Here is a 17,866-nt window from a genome sequence, read left to right on the forward strand (position 1 = left end):
TGCTGCATTTATCTCTCTTTCTCTCTCTCTGACATTTTGTCACTCACACACCCACATACACACACACACACACACACACACACACACACACACATTCTCTCTCTCTCTCTCTCTCTCTCTCTCGTTCTATGTTTAGTTTACGATTGTTTTTTTGACTCTGGGAGGATGGAACAAATAACTTATCTAATAAATAACCTTCACTACTCCTGCTTCCGCTTTGATTATTCACACACACACACACACACACACACACACACACACACACACACACACAGGCTGATGCTCAGAAGTGTGTAATTTAGTAGGCTATACCTACACAAAAGCAAACAGACAGACAATAAGACAAAGTGAGGGTGAAACATGCTCCACAGAGCCGTGCTGGGGGGTTATACCCCTCACTCTCACAGGGGGCAGCAGGGAGCACACTCTGCGGACATAGCACCAGAACATTCACTCCGGGCCAGATGAGTGTACGGGGTATGTTATTATACACTCACTGGGCAGTTTCTTAAACTTGTGCAACACCGCCGCCTCATGTTTACTTTTGTGAATTGTTCTCCCCACGGTTCCCTCCTCCTCTTCAGAGAGAGAGGGAGAAACAGAGAGAGAGAGAGAGAAATAGTGGGGTAAAAATCAGGTGGCTGCAAATTTATTGGAAATATCTCTTATTTTATATTATTACTCTTTTTAATTTCACTGATATAATTTGGGCGTCAGGGTGGACCTGGAGGTTGTGGGTTCGAGTCCTGCTCCGGGTGACTGTCTGTGAGGAGTGTGGTGTGTTCTCCCTGTGTCTGTGTGGGTTTCCTCCGGGTGACTGTCTGTGAGGAGTGTGGTGTGTTCACCCTGTGTCTGCCTGGGTTTTCTCCGGGTGACTGTCTGTGAGGAGTGTGGTGTGTTCTCTCTGTGTCTGTGTGGGTTTCCTCCGGGTGACTGTCTGTGAGGAGTGTGGTGTGTTCACCCTGTGTCTGCCTGGGTTTTCTCCGGGTGACTGTTTGTGAGGAGTGTGGTGTGTTCACCCTGTGTCTGCCTGGGTTTTCTCCGGGTGACTGTCTGTGAGGAGTGTGGTGTGTTCTCCCTGTGTCTGCGTGGGTTTCCTCCGGTTGACTGTCTGTGAGGAGTGTGGTGTGTTCTCCCTGTGTCTGCGTAGGTTTCCTCTGGTTGACTGTCTGTGAGGAGTGTGGTGTGTTCTCCCTGTGTCTGTGTGGGTTTCCTCCGGGTGACTGTCTGTGAGGAGTGTGGTGTGTTCTCCCTGTGTCTGCGTAGGTTTCCTCCGGTTGACTGTCTGTGAGGAGTGTGGTGTGTTCTCCCTGTGTCTGTGTGGGTTTCCTCCGGGTGACTGTCTGTGAGGAGTGTGGTGTGTTCTCCCTGTGTCTGCGTAGGTTTCCTCCGGTTGACTGTCTGTGAGGAGTGTGGTGTGTTCTCCCTGTGTCTGTGTGGGTTTCCTCCGGGTGACTGTCTGTGAGGAGTGTGGTGTGTTCTCCCTGTGTCTGTGTGGGTTTCCTCCGGGTGACTGTCTGTGAGGAGTGTGGTGTGTTCTCTCTGTGTCTGCGCTGGTTTGCTCCGGTTTCTTCCCATGGTCCAAAAGCACACATTGGTAGGTGGATTGGAGACTCAAAAGTGCCCACAGGTGTGAGTGTGTGAGTGAATGTGTGAGTGTGTGTCACCCTGTGAATGACTGGCACCCCCTCCAGGGCGTGTCCCTCCTTGCGCCCAGTCATTCTGGGTAGACTCTGGACCCACCGCCACCCTGAATTGGATAAGCGGTTACAGATAATGAATGAATGAATATATATATATATATATATATATTAGTGCTGTCATTCGATTAAATAAAATGAACTAAACTTTACAATTTTCTAAAATGATTCACAATTGAACATTTTTCTTTTTTAAAACTGAAGCTTTTAATAAAATTAACTTAAATGTGAAAAAATGGAGAGCTTTAGCATCAGACACAGAAGCTTTAACAGTTAAAATTAACGCTACAGAGCAGCTCAGGGCTCAAATACGGGAATTAAGTGACGTAGGAAACAATATAAATAATGTTTAGGGCCTTCAGATGTAGGTGTGTATGTGAAATCTCGGTGGGAAGTTGTACACTCCTGGTCTACGTTGTTTCCACAGAGGACGGTGTCTACACAATTCTGGACACTTTGAGTGTGTTTCTCGCTCCTCCACAAGGAGGCGTTGTGTACTGCGCTGTAGGGCCCGCGCATGCGCAGTCTGTGTGTTTACGTGAGAGGCTGGCGGTTGGAGGGAGTTTTGAACTCGACTTTAGAAGAAATAAACCGCTTTAAACTCTCAAAATCCGATTTCAGAAGCGTTTTTACTGGATCCGGTTTGATTTAAGACCGAGGAGAATTCATCCGTGAGTTTGATTCTGTTCCTCTCCCTGAACTCGCCTTAATTGAACTCTCCGGTCCACCTTAACTGGCGCTGCTGTTTAAGCCTGGTTTAAGGTGGAACGGATAGTTTCTTTATGGCATTAATCCACAGCGGCTTAAACCTTCAGCAGAGATTATTGACAGATTTACACACTTAATGAAGCCTGCGGTATAGACACAACTGCCGTAAAATTAAAAACACCTCCTCTGTAGTTCTACAATCACAGACTGTAGTCCGTCTGTGGCTCTGCATACTTTAATACCCCCATTTCCCCCTGTTCCTCAGCGCTCAGGACCCCCACAGAGCAGGTGTGATGTGGTGGTGGATCATTCTCAGCGCTGCAGTGACACTGACGTGGTGGTGGTGTGTTAGTGTGTGTTGTGCTGGTGTAGAGTGGATCAGACACAGCAGTGCTGCTGGAGTTTTTAAACCCTGTGTCCACTCTCTGTCCACTCTGTGAGACACTCCTCCCTCGTTGGTCCACCTTGTAGATGTAGAGTCAGAGACAGTAGCTCATCTGTCGCTGCACAGTGTGTGTCGCTCGTCCTCTAGTCCTTCATCAGTGACACAGGACGCTGTTGGCTGGATGTTTTTGGTTTTTGGACTATTCTCAGTCCAGCAGTGACACTAAGGGGTTTAAAAACTCCAGGAGCACTGCTGTGTCTGATCCACTCCAGAAAATTGTCATTGCCGGCTCCAAACAGGACAAATGAACACGACATAAAACATAATAATTATAATCACGCTCTATTTTTTATAACAATGCAGTTTATGTTTTTATCCACTATAGATAAAACACTCAATGTACTAACATTGTGTGTGTGTGTATTAATGTGTATATGTGTGTTTCTCTCTCAAGTGAGGGTGTGTGTGTACAGCAGGTGATGGACAGTGCAGTGTGTGGTGTGATGCTGATTCAAATGACTCCACCCCCTCTGCCTTTAAGTCCCGCCCCATTCCCTCCTCAATGTCCCGAGCTGGACCTGTCCCTCACACAGAGCCCTGACCGTCCGTCAGCTTCAGCAGGTGGACTGAAGAAAGGACACACTCATACACAACCACGCAAGGTCTCTCTCTCTCTCTCACTCACACACACACACACACACACACACACACACATTGTGAAACTAAGATGATGATAGTTCTGAGGTGATGGTGATGTTGTTGTTTATCCGCACAGGTGCGCTTTAATGTGAGCCCAGAGCCAACAACAGCGACACCACCACCCTGCAACAGCCAATCAGCTTCTAGCAAAGCTAGTAAGAGAATACAAGGTGAGAACATAGTTATATGGTATAACACATTACACACATATGCACACACAAATACAATAGTAACATGCAGAACTGTGGACAGCTCCATTATGATAAAAAAAAGAACATAAAAGACGCTTTAGTTAATACAGTAACCATCCAGATAATCAGAGTGCAGCATGTTATAGAAAGGACGACTGGTGTGTGTGTTTGAGGTCCACAAATAACAGCGATATGTGGCCATCTCCTGCCCATCGTTGCAGCTCAGAGAAAGTTGGAGGTGGAGGCACAGGGGGAGGAGCTACAGCAGCTGGATGAGGGGGCAGGACTTAACACTATTCTAGCTCTGAGGGCGGAGATTCAGCAGCTGGAGGGGGAGGAGTTTGACTCACAGAAAGCTGTACAGGAGAAGCTGCAGAACTCAGCGGTTGCTCGGGAGAACGTCGGAGCGAAAGCAGCAGAGGGTAAGAATCAAAGATCATCACAGTGATGTGTGGAGAAGATTAAATCTGGTGTGAATCACTCTCTCTCTCTCTTTCTAGGGTTAAATATCCCTCGCTCACAGCACTTGTATCGATCGCTAGTTAGCGTTGACCTCTCACATGACCAGATTGTGAGTGAACTGCTCCGTGATAGGCCAACTTTAGCTCCGCCCACCACTACCTACAAGGTCAGATTACATTTCTTCTTCAAATCCTGAAAACCAGTGAAAATTTAAAAAGGTACAGTCAACAAACCAGTGATTATGTTTTTGCTGCAGCTCCGCTCTCCTCCAGCAGAGGGCCCCGACCTACTGATGTTCCACAGTAAATGCCAGCTTGTCAGAGAGATGCCACTTTTGCAAGGCAACCAGCTCCCTTGGCCCCGCCCATGCCCCAAATCTCGCCCTGCCCATGCCACCTTTCACCTCCATCAGCGCCACGGGCAGTGGGAGCTGTGAACTGACACAAGACATCACTTCCTGTGGGTGTGTCCGAGTTTATTTATGACCGAGTTCCTCATGGCAGAAAATGATATAAAAATGATAAATATAAGTTTTTTTTTTAAAGTGATCTCTGTAATATTTCTCGTTGTGACACTGTAATAAGAACATTACTGGGATTTAGATTACGTTATTTAGTACTTGTTTACATATTGTTTACTGTTTTCCAAATTTGACCCAAAGTGGCAAAATGTAGTAGACACACTATTATTCAGAACGACAGGGCGGCACCGTGTATCGGAAATAAAATCAGGCTGTCAGTGAAAGCTGGTGCATAATATCACACACTGACACTTGCAGCCAGTGTAAAACTCTGTTGACCCATTAGCTAATGGTGTTTATCCACTGCATGGAACCGACTTGGCTCTGCTCTTGCTTCTCCTTCAGGTAGGGACTAAACTCTGGCATTTAAACCTTGCAGAGCGCTGATTGTCCAGAGAGAATTGTCACTCTACACCACGCAACGCAGACGTCCAGCACCAACTCTCCATCTGTAAAATCTCCAGCTGCAGCAGAGATCACGTTTGTTTTGATCCAACTCACGACGGCAGCTCGTAAAAATTACGCCGTGGTCTTTTGAAGAGGTTCAAACGCTTCTTGGATCGGTGGCTGAAGAAACAATGCAGTGAGACACTGCAACAAGGAAGGAACAAACTCTACTGATCTCCCTGAACTGATGACAGAGCTGTGTTTAGTCCCAAACAACAACAACAACAACACGCCAATACACCATGAGTAAACACTGCTTAACGTTACCACCGTTGTATTGATCAGTGCGGGGATGGTGGGAGTGGAAAGGCGACCAGGGAAAAGTGAGTAGAGACATGCTGAAGCTATGTTATGCAATGGACAAGTACCCGGTCACACACTACCTCCTAGAGTCACAGGGAATCTGTCAGTCATTGGACCAACTCAAAAGCCAAGGTTATATCTACAGAAAAAATCACTTTAATAGGTAATAAAGTGTCAAGAATTTTCTGTTCTTCTCCCAGTTACCTTAAAGTGACAGCCCAGACCTATGTTGACTTTTCTCAAAATATCATTCTCTGTATTAATGTGATTAGTGAAGTCATTTTAATGATGCTGTGTGCTGATTGTCCTGAATTAATTAATTTTCCATCTTTGAGTTGTTTCTGTAAATGTTTGATTGTTGTTTAATAATGCTTTATTTATTTTTGTAAATGTTTATTTATTGCGTGGAGATTATTCTCATAAGAGAAACACCTGAACCCTTTTAACATTAAAGTTATTACACTTAATAATAAATCATACTCATATAACACAAATTTACTTATCTATGAGAGGGTGTGCTGTTCTGTTATCATTATAAGTACAAATATATTACATTTTGCGGGAAGTGTGGGTATTGACTACATTTTGACGTGTGCATAACCTGTGGTACAAAAATCAAGCCTGTGCAGACCAGCTCTTATTACTTTTCTCTCATTAATTATTATACCGTGGTTGTGAAATTGCTGCTTGTGAGATTGTTGAGACATAGTTGTAAGATGGTTGTGAAATGTTTGAGATTGTTGAGATGTTTCAGACAGGTTTGTGAGATCTTCCTCTGAGGCTTGTTAGAACTTTTGAGAGGTTAGTGACACAAGATATTTGTTTGAAGAATGTATGATGTGAATGAGTTGTTTGTGAGGTGTTTGTATTTTTGGTTTATTAGCTATGAGTGCTATGTTTGTAGACCATGATTAAAATTGTGACATTGGTATTGATATACAGATGTTATTGAGGTGTTTTCTCTGGGAGATGCTAGGTGTGGTCTCGTTACAGGTGTTGGAGTCTAGTGTGTTAATCTCACATTGATACTGGCTCACTGGAACCTATCACCACTTAACATGGCCAATAGCCACTTACAAGAAAAGAAACCAGGACCCAAAAGGTCCAATCACATTCTCTTATTTTGGCATGATGTGTAGAAGGAGGCAGTCTTAGATTCATGTCAGATCAGTAGCAAAGCCATTACAGAACCAAATACGGTGGCCAACAAAAATCTCCAGCGAAAGCCAAACGTGCAACAAGAAAAACTGATCGGTGAGAACTGGGGGCGGAGCCATGTTCAGTCCAAAAAACAACAACACGCTGGTAAACAGTGTCTGAATGTGTATTTGTACCTAGACAGAGAAGAAAAAAACAGCTACATTCCTACAACCCTTCTCACATGCTGAGTCTGTAACAACAAAGAGTCTGTAAAAAAAAAAATAAATTTGGAATGCACTCATAATATTCCAACTCACACTGAAGAGACTTCAAATAACACACATAAATTCCAAATTCAAAAATATTTATTGCAAAATGTTACTCAACAAATAATATGAAAAAAATAAACATATAAGGGAGAAAATGTTAAAGGAAACAAAAAAACAAATCAAAGAGAATTCTATTTCATGGCATTGCAGCTTCACTCATGAATCTTGCAGCTATTCATTGAAACTTAGATCCATTTCTCACAAGCTTGAGTCGTTAACGCTGAGAGCTGATGCCAGAGCTGCACAGCTTTCCTCTGTGAAGTTACAGTTAGACAAACGGGAATACAAATAACGAGAACACTGATTTTATGCACCTACAGACCAAAATAAACCTCCAAAAATATTCACAAAACATTCAATAATACATCTTTTAAGGGGAAAAAAGGAAGCAGTGTTTTCATTTTTATTTATTGTGTTATGTACAAAGCCTCTCTCTACAAGAGCTGCTATTCTTGGTCTCCACCCTTTGGCAAGACATTTACCTCCTTAGTAGGAAAATGTAAGGTAGCAGCATGATGTTCAGCACTCTAAAATTGTCTAGCTGCCAGTAATTTTTTTTTCTAATTGTACATTTGTATTCACAAATTCATATTTTTGAGACTTGACAAGTGACTTGCAGAAAATGACTTGTAAGCATCTCTGTCCATAATAATTACAATTAACAGTAAGGGATACTGAAAGCTTAGTGCATAAAGATCATCCTCACCACTGGTATTTTAAATGATATAAAAGCAGTCATTAAACACTATACCCCCCACAATCAGAAGTGGTGACAACATTTCTGTTTATGAATTTTGTGTTTGCATTAATTGTAATTTTATGTGGTGAGTGTTAACTTTATTTATTGATTGATTGATTAAACTATTGTCTGTATTGTCCTTATAATTATTTCTCAGAGTATGTGAATTAAAATATTTGTTCTTTATCTCTATCATTTGATTTATCTTTATCCCACAACAACATTATTCAAAATAATATAATGGGTTTAGAAATTTGTATACACCTTTAGCCTATAGAGCCATAACATAACATGAGAATGCTGAAGAGGGCCTAAGGGCTGAAACCTTTGTTTTTAATGTGAGCTGAATACACTTACTGGATACTACATGAGTGCAGTCTGATTTTTATATTTGCATCATTCAGTTTTCATCTTTTGTGTTTGAGGGCAGTCAAATTTATAGACTTCAGAACCTGAAAAAAGAACAGGGAGTAATGATCAGACATTAGCTCACACATATCACTTTACACAGAAAGACATTAAGTCAGAAACTCACAGTAGTGTCTGTACTTTACAAAGTTGATCCTTCTTTAGATCCAAAAGCATCTTTTCTCCTAATTTTCCTATTATATTGTATTCCAGGTTCAGTTCTCTCAGATGAGACAGGTTTGATTTCAGAGATGAAGCCAGAGCAGCACAGCCTTCATCTGTAATACAGCATCTAGAAAGACTGCAGAGAACCATTACTCAGACAAATCAAAGAAACACACACACAACACAACACAGATATAATCTAACATATACAAACACATACAAATAGGCACACACATATAAATACACTTTAAAACCCCTGCATACACACAAATAAACAAAAAACAATCCTAAAGGGTGGAAGTGATGAACTTACTTTAGTGTCTTAAGTTTACATTGTGGATTCTCCAGTCCATCACAGAGCAGTTCCACTCCTGAATCCTGCAGCTGTTCATTGAAACTCAGATCTATATCTCTCAGACTTGAGTAGTTTGAGCTGAGAGCTGATGCCAGAGCTACACAGCTTTTCTCTGAGAGATTACAATTAGACAAACTGGAATACAAATAATGATACAAGAGAACACTGATTTTATGCACCAACAAACAAAATAACCAACAAAAATACATTTAAAAAAACATTCAAATAACACATCTTTTAGAACTACAGAGTGGACCTGTATAGTGAGCAAAGTTGATAAAGTATCCTCAAATTGTAGAAAGAAAGCAGAATTTTTAATATTTAGGTTAATCAATGTATGACGTACACCGCATATAAACTGACTGAGTGACAGAGGTGTAATTATGAGTCCTTAGCATGTTTAGAGAACAATAATGTTTATGAGTGAGTGAGTGATCTGTGACATTATTAGATGTATTGATATTCCCAAATGATATTTTGCTAAAATTGCTTAAACACCATTTCAGAGAAATTACTTTATGCCTGTAACAAGAAATACATTATCAGCTTATCGTAAAATATTTGGACATTCCCTCAGTCACCAGTATTATAGTCACTCACTGTCTTTTCTATTCTCTTATTTTCTGTGGTCTCTCTCTTTTAAGCCCATCATGTTGATTTGTGTTAAAAAAAACAGTGCTTTTTATTATTAATATTTTATTAATTTGTGATATTTAAATACTTTTTATATTCCCACTCTAATGTGTATTTATTTATTTATTTATTTATTTTATGTATGTACTAATCTAATGTAATATTTTTAATAATTAATCTAATACAGGGAGTTCATTGTGTGATTCCTAAAAATCCTTAAGGACATCCACTTTCACACTTTCAAACCCATTGTTTACTTATGTATTGCTGAGACATTTAATCATTAATGTCTGAGAGGCTGAGAGAAATCACATAGTTATCAACGAGTATTATTGTATTAATAAGCCATGATTCATTAGATCTTAAAAAAATATTGATCAGTGAGCAATTTATGGATTCAATATTCACTTGTGACGTATGCAGCACAATCTCACATCTTTAAAATTAGTCCATAATGTATAATGATGAAAGACTAAACCCATGAAATTCTCCCAGACAGTGGTGCAAAAATATTATTTTTCTCACTTTTACCCCCGCAGCAGAGACCAATCACATCAGTTACAGCTACAAACATCTTAAAGCTGCAGGTTGAACCAATGACTCAAGATACAGATAAAGTTGGGATTTCAGGAAAGGTTCCTTCAAAAGCAAACAAGCTGAAGTAAACTTTAACCTCATTAGTGTCTATGAGGTCTGTTAGATTTTACATTATTTATTGTAAATAAGTTTGTAATGATAAAGTATTTAAAATAGTAATTGTATAGTTAGTAACTGCATGTATCTATAAACACAATGTCAGTTTCCTTGTTGTCATGGTCTTGTGAGGCAAAGGTTACAGAATTGCAGAATTAATTTATGAAGAACATAAAACTATTCTAAGGCTCCTATAAAATTAAATAATTAAATTATTAATATTTACAGTGAAGTGATCTTACTTCAGTTTTTCCAGTTTACAGTGTGGTTTCTCCAGTGCAACACAGATTAGCTCCACTCCCGAGTCCTGCAGCAGGTGATTGTGATTCAGATCCAGTTCTTTCAGACTACAGGAGGTAGAGCTGAGAACTGAGGCCAGAGCTGCACAGCATTTCTCTGAGAGATTACAACTGTACAACCTGGAATATAAATGATTATAATGTGCAATTATTTGTCATTGTACCAACAAAATGAGTCTTCTGCATTTAGCTCATCTGTAGCAGTGAACACACACACACAAACTAGGGCTGTGAACACACACCCAGCACAACACACACTAACACACCATCACCACCACGTCAATGTCATTGCAGCGCTGAGAATGATCCACCACCACATCACACCTGCTCTGTGGGAAACCATTGAAAACAGGGTGAATCTGAGCATAGCGCAACAAATAGACTGCACCCTACAAAGTGCTTCTGTGTGGTCAGTTGAGCTGAGAGAATGGACAATGAGTGTAGAAAGCAGGAGCTGGTCATAATTATGATTGATGAATGTAAATTTAACCATTAGATAGAATGTGACAGAGTGATCTTACCTGAGTTTTTCCAGTTTGCAGTGTGGATCCTCCAGTCCAACACAGAGCAGTTTTATTCCTGAGTCCTGCAGCAGTTTATTGCCACTCAGGTCCAGTTCTTTCAGACAAGAGGAGATAGAGCTGAGAGCTGAAGCCAAAGCTGCACAGCTTTTCTCTGTTAGATTACAGTAGCACAATCTGGCAGAAATATTAATATACATCAAAACACACACACACACATTCCTGTGGGCACACAAACACAACATAAGAATTTGTTGTGATATGATATGAATTTTAATTATACAGTTCAGGGTTGTGGTGAGTCTAGAGCCTACCCGGAAGAAGGAACACACCCTGGAGGGGGCTCTAGTTCTTTGCAGGGTGACACACATTTATACATTCACTAAGTATATTTAAACATAAAACTTCTTAATCATGTAAATTAATTGGAAAATGTGTTTTTTTGTACATTGTGCTAAAACTTACAACTATTTACAGAGTAGGCAATGAGATGTTCAGGAGTGTGATGTTAGAATATATGTTGTTATGGATGGGTTTTAAAATAGCTAATAATAAACTGGAAACTTGTTTTATCCTGTTATTGACCGATTTTAAGATTTCTGGTGAATAACTGTAGAATCTTATTTGGTCTCATAATTGACTGGCAATAAAATAGCCTTTAAAGAATTCATGTGTCTTGTTTGGTTATTGATTCATTTAAAAATGAGAAAACGTCATGAGTATTAATCATAAAATATTCAATAAAACTAGAGTGATGTGTTTGATATTGTTAGTGGCACATAAAAATGATGTTTCTTGTGTATTTTGGTGTGTGTGTGTTTGTGTTTGTCATTTTGTCGAAGGTTCATTTATAAAACTGCAAGTGAGTATAAAACTGTACTCTTTGTTTGACTGCCCTGGTTAAACAATAGATAAATTATATTCTCCCCAAGTATTTGCATCAGAATGAATTATAAAAGCATGCATCAGTATTATGAAACACAATCCACACAGTGATGAAGTAATGATCTTACCTCAGTTTCTCCAGTTTACAGTGTGGATTCTCCAGTCCAACACAGAGCTGATTCACTCCTGAATCCTTCAGCTGTTCATTGAGACTTAGGTCCAGTTCTCTCAGACTTGAGGGATTAGAGCTGAGAGCTGATGCCAGAGATGCACAGCATTTCTCTGTGAGGTTACAAAAACACAACCTGGAAAAAGAGATGATACATCAGACTATACATCACTTTGGTGTAAGTGCCATAACAAAGTCAGAATTATGTCTGTTATTTTTCCTATTTTCTTTTGATGAAGAATATTCCAGTCTTTAAAAAGACTTGAAGAAGGTCATAAACAGCCACAACAACCATAGGTTTAAGTGTATGATTTAAAAAACAGAAATCTTTAAGAATCCAGTAATATGTTTATATTAATAACAGTGTGCAGTAACACACACACAATGCACATTTATGACGGAAAATACTCACTCTGCTCTTCTGGATGCTTTGACTACTGACAACAGATTTAGGAGACATTCCTCTGATGGATTATATTTCCTCAGGTTAAATTCATCCAGATCTTCTTCTGAATTCAGCAACACAAACACCAGAGCTGACCACAGATCAGGAGAGAGTCTTACTCCCCTGAGAATACAGTAACGTCCTCTCCTTAGGTATTCCTGTACTTCATGCACTAGAGAGCGATCACCCAGTTCATTCAGACAGTGGAACAGATTGATGGATGTTTCAGGAGAGTGAATCTTCCTGATCTTCTCCTTGATGTACTGCACTGTCTCGTCTGTGCTGTGAGATCTGATTCCTGTCTGAATCAGTAATCCTCGTAAGAGAATCTGATTGGACTCCAGTGAGAGACCCAGAAGGAACCGAAGGAAAAGATCCAGGTGTCCATTTTCACTCTGTAAGGCCTTGTCCACTGCAGATTTTAGGAACTTTGACATGGTGGATGCTCTGAAGATCCCAGAGAGATCAGTGTAACTCTGTTCCGGTTCATCTCTGCTGATGAAGGAGATTAATGCGTATAAAGCAGCCAGAAACTCCTGGACACTCAGGTGGACAAAGCTGAACACCTTCCCCAGGTGCAGCCCAAACTCCTGTCTGAAGATCTGGGTACAGACTCCTGAGTACACTGACACTTCTCTGACATCAATGCCACACTCTCTCAGGTCATCCTCATAGAAGATCAGATTGCCTTTCACCAGCTGTTGGATGGCCAGTTTTCCAAGAGCCAGGACACTCTCTCTAGTTTTCTGAAGATCAACCTCCTGTTTTCCCTGGTACTTTTGTTCCTTGTGTTTGATCTGAAAGATCAGGAAGTGTGTGTACATTTGAGTCAGAGTCTTGGGGGTCTCTCCACCCTCTAGTCCACCCAAAACTCCCTCTAGAACCATGGCTGAGATCCAGCAGAAGACTGGGATGTGGCACATGATGTAGAGGCTTCTGGAGGACTTGATGTGGGAGATTATTTGATTGGCCAGGCTCTGGTCACTGATCCTCTTCCTGAAGTACTCTTCTTTCTGAGGGTCACTGAACCCTCGAACCTCTGTTACCTGATCAACACACTCAGGAGGGATCTGATTGGCTGCCGCTGGTCGTGAGGTTATCCAGAGGAGAGCAGAGGGAAGCAGATTCCCCTTGATGAGGTTTGTCAGCAGCACATCCACTGAGGCTGACTGTGTTACATCCCATAATCCCTCATTTTTCTGGAAGTCCAGAGGAAGTCGACACTCATCCAGACCGTCAAAGATGAACAGGACTTTGGAAGAATCACAGTCTATTGATTTTAATTCTTTTATTTTGGGGAAAAACTGATGAAGAAGCTGCATCAGACTGAGCCTTTTATCCTTCATCAGGTTCAGCTCTCTGAAAGGAAGTGGAAATATGAAGAGGACGTCCTGGTTTTCTTTTCCTTCGGCCCAGTCCAGAATGAACTTCTGCACAGAGACTGTTTTTCCAATTCCAGCCACTCCTTTGGTCAGCACAGTTCTGATATATTTATCTTTAAATAGCTCACTGCATTTGATGGGTTTCTCCTGTGCTGCTGGTCTCCTAGACACTGTCTCAATCTGTCTGACCTCATGTTCATTATTGACCTCTCCACTCCCTCCCTCTGTGATGTACAGCTCTGTGTAGATCTCATTCAGAAGACATGCATTTCCATGTTCTGGGAGACCTTCATTAACTTTCTTATATTTTCTTATCATCTCTACTTTATTCAAAGCCATTGATTCTGAAAGAGGCATGTGAATAGATTATAGCAATGTGTGTCTGCATGCAAGAAAATACAGCCAATTCACTGTTTAACTTCTTAAAAGGATAAGTATTTTATTGTTAGCTGTAACCACATGCTTCAAACAATGTAGTGGCTACTGCTTTCTCAGCTTGAAGTTCATATTGAGAAATAATGATTTTATGATGAGTAGGTCTATTCCTTCTTCATATATTTATGGTTGTTGTATGGATAATGGAGTTGAGTGCTATTAACTGATCACACAAACTTCACTGGTATTAAAAGGCCTGCAAGGATCTAAGGAACAGGAACTACAGCTGCTGACAACATCAGGATTATTTCTTCTGAACTTCTCTTTTGATGAGGTCTGTCCTTTTTTTCTTAGTTCACAGATTTCCATGTTTAAACACCAATACCAACTTTTTCCATCTGTGCCAGCCTTAAAACTGCTGGCACTGAATTCAGTTGGATTGGTGGATTCTAAGATTTAATAGTAGTCATGACTGTGCAAAAAATGAATTACTTAATATGTCTATGGTCTAGTGCCCCTTTCACACCTTCACAGAAATCCAGAAATTTTCCAGAGTTTACCTGGAAGATCTGTATGTATGAATGCGACAACCTGTGTCTCAGTCAGTGCGTGTGGGAAATGTTCATGTGTTTAATTTCCCAATGAGAGAGCACTACTGAGGTAGAAAATCTCCCACTGTGCACTGCATGCGTCATGCAGATTTGACATTTCCAAACCCTGATACTCTAGAGTTTCTCTAGAAATACATGTGTTTTTTCATGTTTGAAAGAGGCACAGTAGCCTTACTACCCTGGTGATATTATTTAGTTACAGTTTAGTAGCAAGTGTGCCTGAAAGGCAGAATAAGGGGTGAATAAGTAGTTAATAGCCAGTATCCTAACAGCTAAAAAAGAGGGCTTGGGATTGTTGGAGGAGTGAATAAACCGCTCTGACCCATCTCTCAATAAACAATGATAAAGTGCCTTTGAGCAAGTCAACTAAACTCCAACCCCTCCCCAGGTGATGGGATGGCTGCCCACTGCTCCTAGTGGAATAATGTATGTGTGTACTTCACTGCCATGAATGTGTTAAATGTGTAGGGAAAATGTGTTTTACATTGTACAATGTCAGTATTAACTACTGCACACCTCTGAATCTTACCTGATTTGATAGCAGAGACACCAGGAGAGCATCCTATTTTAAGTGCAGTGGAGAGAACTTCACCCAGAGGTAACCCTTGAACAATCAATTTACATTCTGTATGAACATAACTACATAATGTTCAGATTGAGAAGAATAAAGAATAATGGGTTTCATTGAAGGATACAGTACATATCATTAAACTGACATAAAGACTAGTGACTAGTTCATAAATAAACCTTATTCAACACATCTTTCACAGGTAGAGCTATTGTATGTGACTTTATGGAAACACAATGACTTGATAAATGTACCTGGACTTTCTAATGCAAAGCTGAATATGTAAATTACAGTTGCAATGGGTAATGGGTTGGGGACAAGGTACTGAAGAGTTTACAGCTGTATTTACACTGAATCACTGAATAATCTAAAACAGTGGTAAATCCACTTCACATTCTCATTGTGTGACATACACGACTGAAGGATTGTGTGGAAGAGATTACCCTGGTTTTTAAAACTGTGTGTGTGTGTGTATGTCTGAGGGGGGAGTGAATGAGGGAAGGCTTTAAATGGTTGGTTTTTAAGTCATCTGCTTTATCTCTGTGGTACATTTAGATGGATAATAATTTATCTGTACACTATCCTTATATCTATCTGCATGTCTCCTGAAGAACCATCAGACAGATTAATTATTTACACACACTGTTTTAGTTTAACTACATCACTCACCTGTGTTTATGTTTATACTCATATTCAAGTTCTGAAAGTTATTGCCACTGAGAACAGGAGCACAAATATTGCTTCCTGGTTCAGCATCCATTGTATTTTGGACAGGACCAGGTTGAAATGAAGTGTCCATCTTCAAACTAAAATGGCATTGATCATCAAATTAGAAGGTAAATAATGGTCGATTAAAAGATGTAACTGATTAAACTGAACACTGTTCTCTCACCTCTGGTGTGTCTCTGTGCACTGGTCTCCAGAGGAACTCATTCTGGACAATCAAATGCAGAGAAAAAAAATATGCTGGACAAATTTACTGTGCTTCAAAAGCTGGAGGTCTGATTCAGCTCCTTAATTCCTCATTGCAAACTCAAAGTCCTGATCATTCAGACTTCTGTAAAAACCCACTGAACTCTTCTTTATTCAGTACAGATTGTCCAGCTCTGATTCACGCACTTACCGTGTTTCTCTCCTAAATCCACTCGAGTCCTCTAACAGGGGCTAACATTCACTTTCACTCTGAACTGTCTGGACTGGTTTAACTTCCTTAAGAGGAAGTGCACGGCTTCAGAAACAATTATGAAAGTACAACAACAAGTAGAAGCTTGTTTTACGTTCTGCTTTCTGCTCACACTTCTGCCATAGAGAAAAAATGAAGCAGATATTTAATTGAGCTCTGTCTCTCTGCCTTACTCCTAGTCTCCTAGATCAGACCATGTTAATGAAAACAGACACAATTGCTCAAGATCTTTTACAATAGTCAGAAAGCTGGGAGTAAACTGCAACTACTGAACAGTTCAGCACCTCTTCTTTACATTAGCATCTATGCAGTGTGCATAAGAGACAGTGTCTCATCAGCAGACATTTAAAATGTAATATATTCCCCATAGGAATGTTTCACTGTCAGTTATGAGGACATGACACACATCACTCAAATGAACACTCATTCAAAGTACACAAACAAGATTTGTTCTGCACCCTCACTGCTTTCATCATCTCTTCCACGAGTCAGCTCTTTTGTGACCTACTTTTAATTGGTCCACAGGAATTCAGACAACACTACAAAATAACTGCCACTAAGCTTCTGTGTAGAATACCACAGCAACCACTTAGAGGCCCACTTGCACTTGAGACCACTGAGCCATGTGGCAGTAACACCACCTGCAGCACCACAGTCTTCCCCTTAAACCAGCTTTTCTTCTGATAAGCCATCACACTAGATCCTGGAATATTTACATGAGGATGTGATAATAGCCTTGGCATAATCATCCCTGAGGTCAGGAGCCAGCATTGAAGCATAAGTTCTACACTCCAGCTCATCACAGACAAACTGAATGCTCCTAAGCCATGGAGAACAAACCCCCCACAGCCCTAAGTTCACAAATGTATTGCCCCTCTAGCTCACACTTGGCATTGGCCTTTGGCTCATGTGCAGCTGCTCCAGAGCGTACCATATGTCCACAGCAGCTGAACACACAGTACAAGCAGGTGATTATACACATTTAGAAACCTTAAATGTGTTTCTTGCTCCTCTGCTGGGCAGTGCTATGTGTTGGGCACTTGCACAGTGTGTATGTGCTTTTGGGAGGGGCTGGCAGTGTGTTGAAGGGAGTTTTAAACTTGAGAGAATTTTAATTAAAAGGTTTTCACTGCTGCAGTCCATCTGCTGCTCTGCATAATTGTTAGCCTCCTTTTGGCCTATATTTCAGAGGACCCCTGCAGGACAGGGATGGTTTGGGTGGTGGATTATTTTGTTCAGTGGTAACATGAGAGGTTTCAAACTTCACAGTATTCATTTGGCAGCTGGTTTTAATTTAGATTTATTCTTGTGGTGAGTTTACAAACAGCCTCATTGATCAATTATACATTTTTTGAACAGATCAGTTTTGTCTGTCTTGACAATCCAGAGTGGATTCATAAATGTAAGTGATATTTATGTCTTTGAAATGGCAGCATGCGCACAAACTGATACATTTGCCTCCATAATCAACAACAAAAATATTTGCAAGAAGAAAAATAGTATTACAACTGGACAAATCAGACACATCATTAGCTAGTGTTCATAGAATTT

General features: G+C 40.5%; 3 protein-coding genes across 6 annotated transcripts in view; 2 read left to right on the forward strand and 1 right to left on the reverse strand.

Annotated features, from left to right (window-relative positions):
* Nucleotides 1-173, forward strand: part of camta2 (calmodulin binding transcription activator 2) — a 128,979-nt gene extending 128,806 nt beyond the window's left edge. For both annotated transcript variants that reach the window (XR_010802637.1, XR_010802638.1), the window contains exon 24: nucleotides 1-173. This exon is cut by the window's left edge. The gene's annotated coding sequence lies outside the window, so the exon portion shown is untranslated.
* A 1,940-nt stretch (nucleotides 174-2,113) lies between these two features.
* On the forward strand, nucleotides 2,114-7,182 carry ppp1r35 (protein phosphatase 1, regulatory subunit 35). Of its 3 annotated transcripts, none has more exons than XM_066671542.1 (7): nucleotides 2,114-2,371; nucleotides 3,248-3,455; nucleotides 3,569-3,662; nucleotides 3,905-4,105; nucleotides 4,184-4,311; nucleotides 4,402-4,608; nucleotides 5,011-7,182. In XM_066671542.1, exons 2-6 carry the CDS (start codon nucleotides 3,273-3,275, stop codon nucleotides 4,579-4,581), a joined length of 786 nt encoding a protein of 261 aa, XP_066527639.1. In that variant the 5' UTR covers nucleotides 2,114-2,371; nucleotides 3,248-3,272; the 3' UTR covers nucleotides 4,582-4,608; nucleotides 5,011-7,182. The 3 variants fall into 3 exon arrangements, with proteins under 3 accessions (XP_066527639.1, XP_066527638.1, XP_066527637.1); XM_066671541.1 differs by having other exon boundaries at nucleotides 4,402-4,604; nucleotides 5,045-7,182; XM_066671540.1 differs by having other exon boundaries at nucleotides 2,115-2,371; nucleotides 5,045-7,182.
* A 765-nt stretch (nucleotides 7,183-7,947) lies between these two features.
* On the reverse strand, nucleotides 7,948-16,271 carry LOC136696800 (NACHT, LRR and PYD domains-containing protein 3-like). Its single transcript, XM_066671486.1, has 10 exons — nucleotides 16,025-16,271; nucleotides 15,802-15,938; nucleotides 15,094-15,168; nucleotides 12,164-13,922; nucleotides 11,711-11,887; nucleotides 10,698-10,874; nucleotides 10,120-10,296; nucleotides 8,510-8,686; nucleotides 8,159-8,332; nucleotides 7,948-8,075 (listed from the first exon to the last, which is right to left on the reverse strand). The coding sequence occupies exons 1-10, from the start codon at nucleotides 16,063-16,065 to the stop codon at nucleotides 8,069-8,071; spliced, it is 2,901 nt and encodes a 966-aa protein (XP_066527583.1). The 5' UTR covers nucleotides 16,066-16,271; the 3' UTR covers nucleotides 7,948-8,068.
* Nucleotides 16,272-17,866: the final 1,595 nt, after the last annotated feature.

This window comes from Hoplias malabaricus, chromosome 5, assembly GCF_029633855.1.
Source record: "Hoplias malabaricus isolate fHopMal1 chromosome 5, fHopMal1.hap1, whole genome shotgun sequence".
Lineage (NCBI taxonomy): Eukaryota > Metazoa > Chordata > Actinopteri > Characiformes > Erythrinidae > Hoplias > Hoplias malabaricus.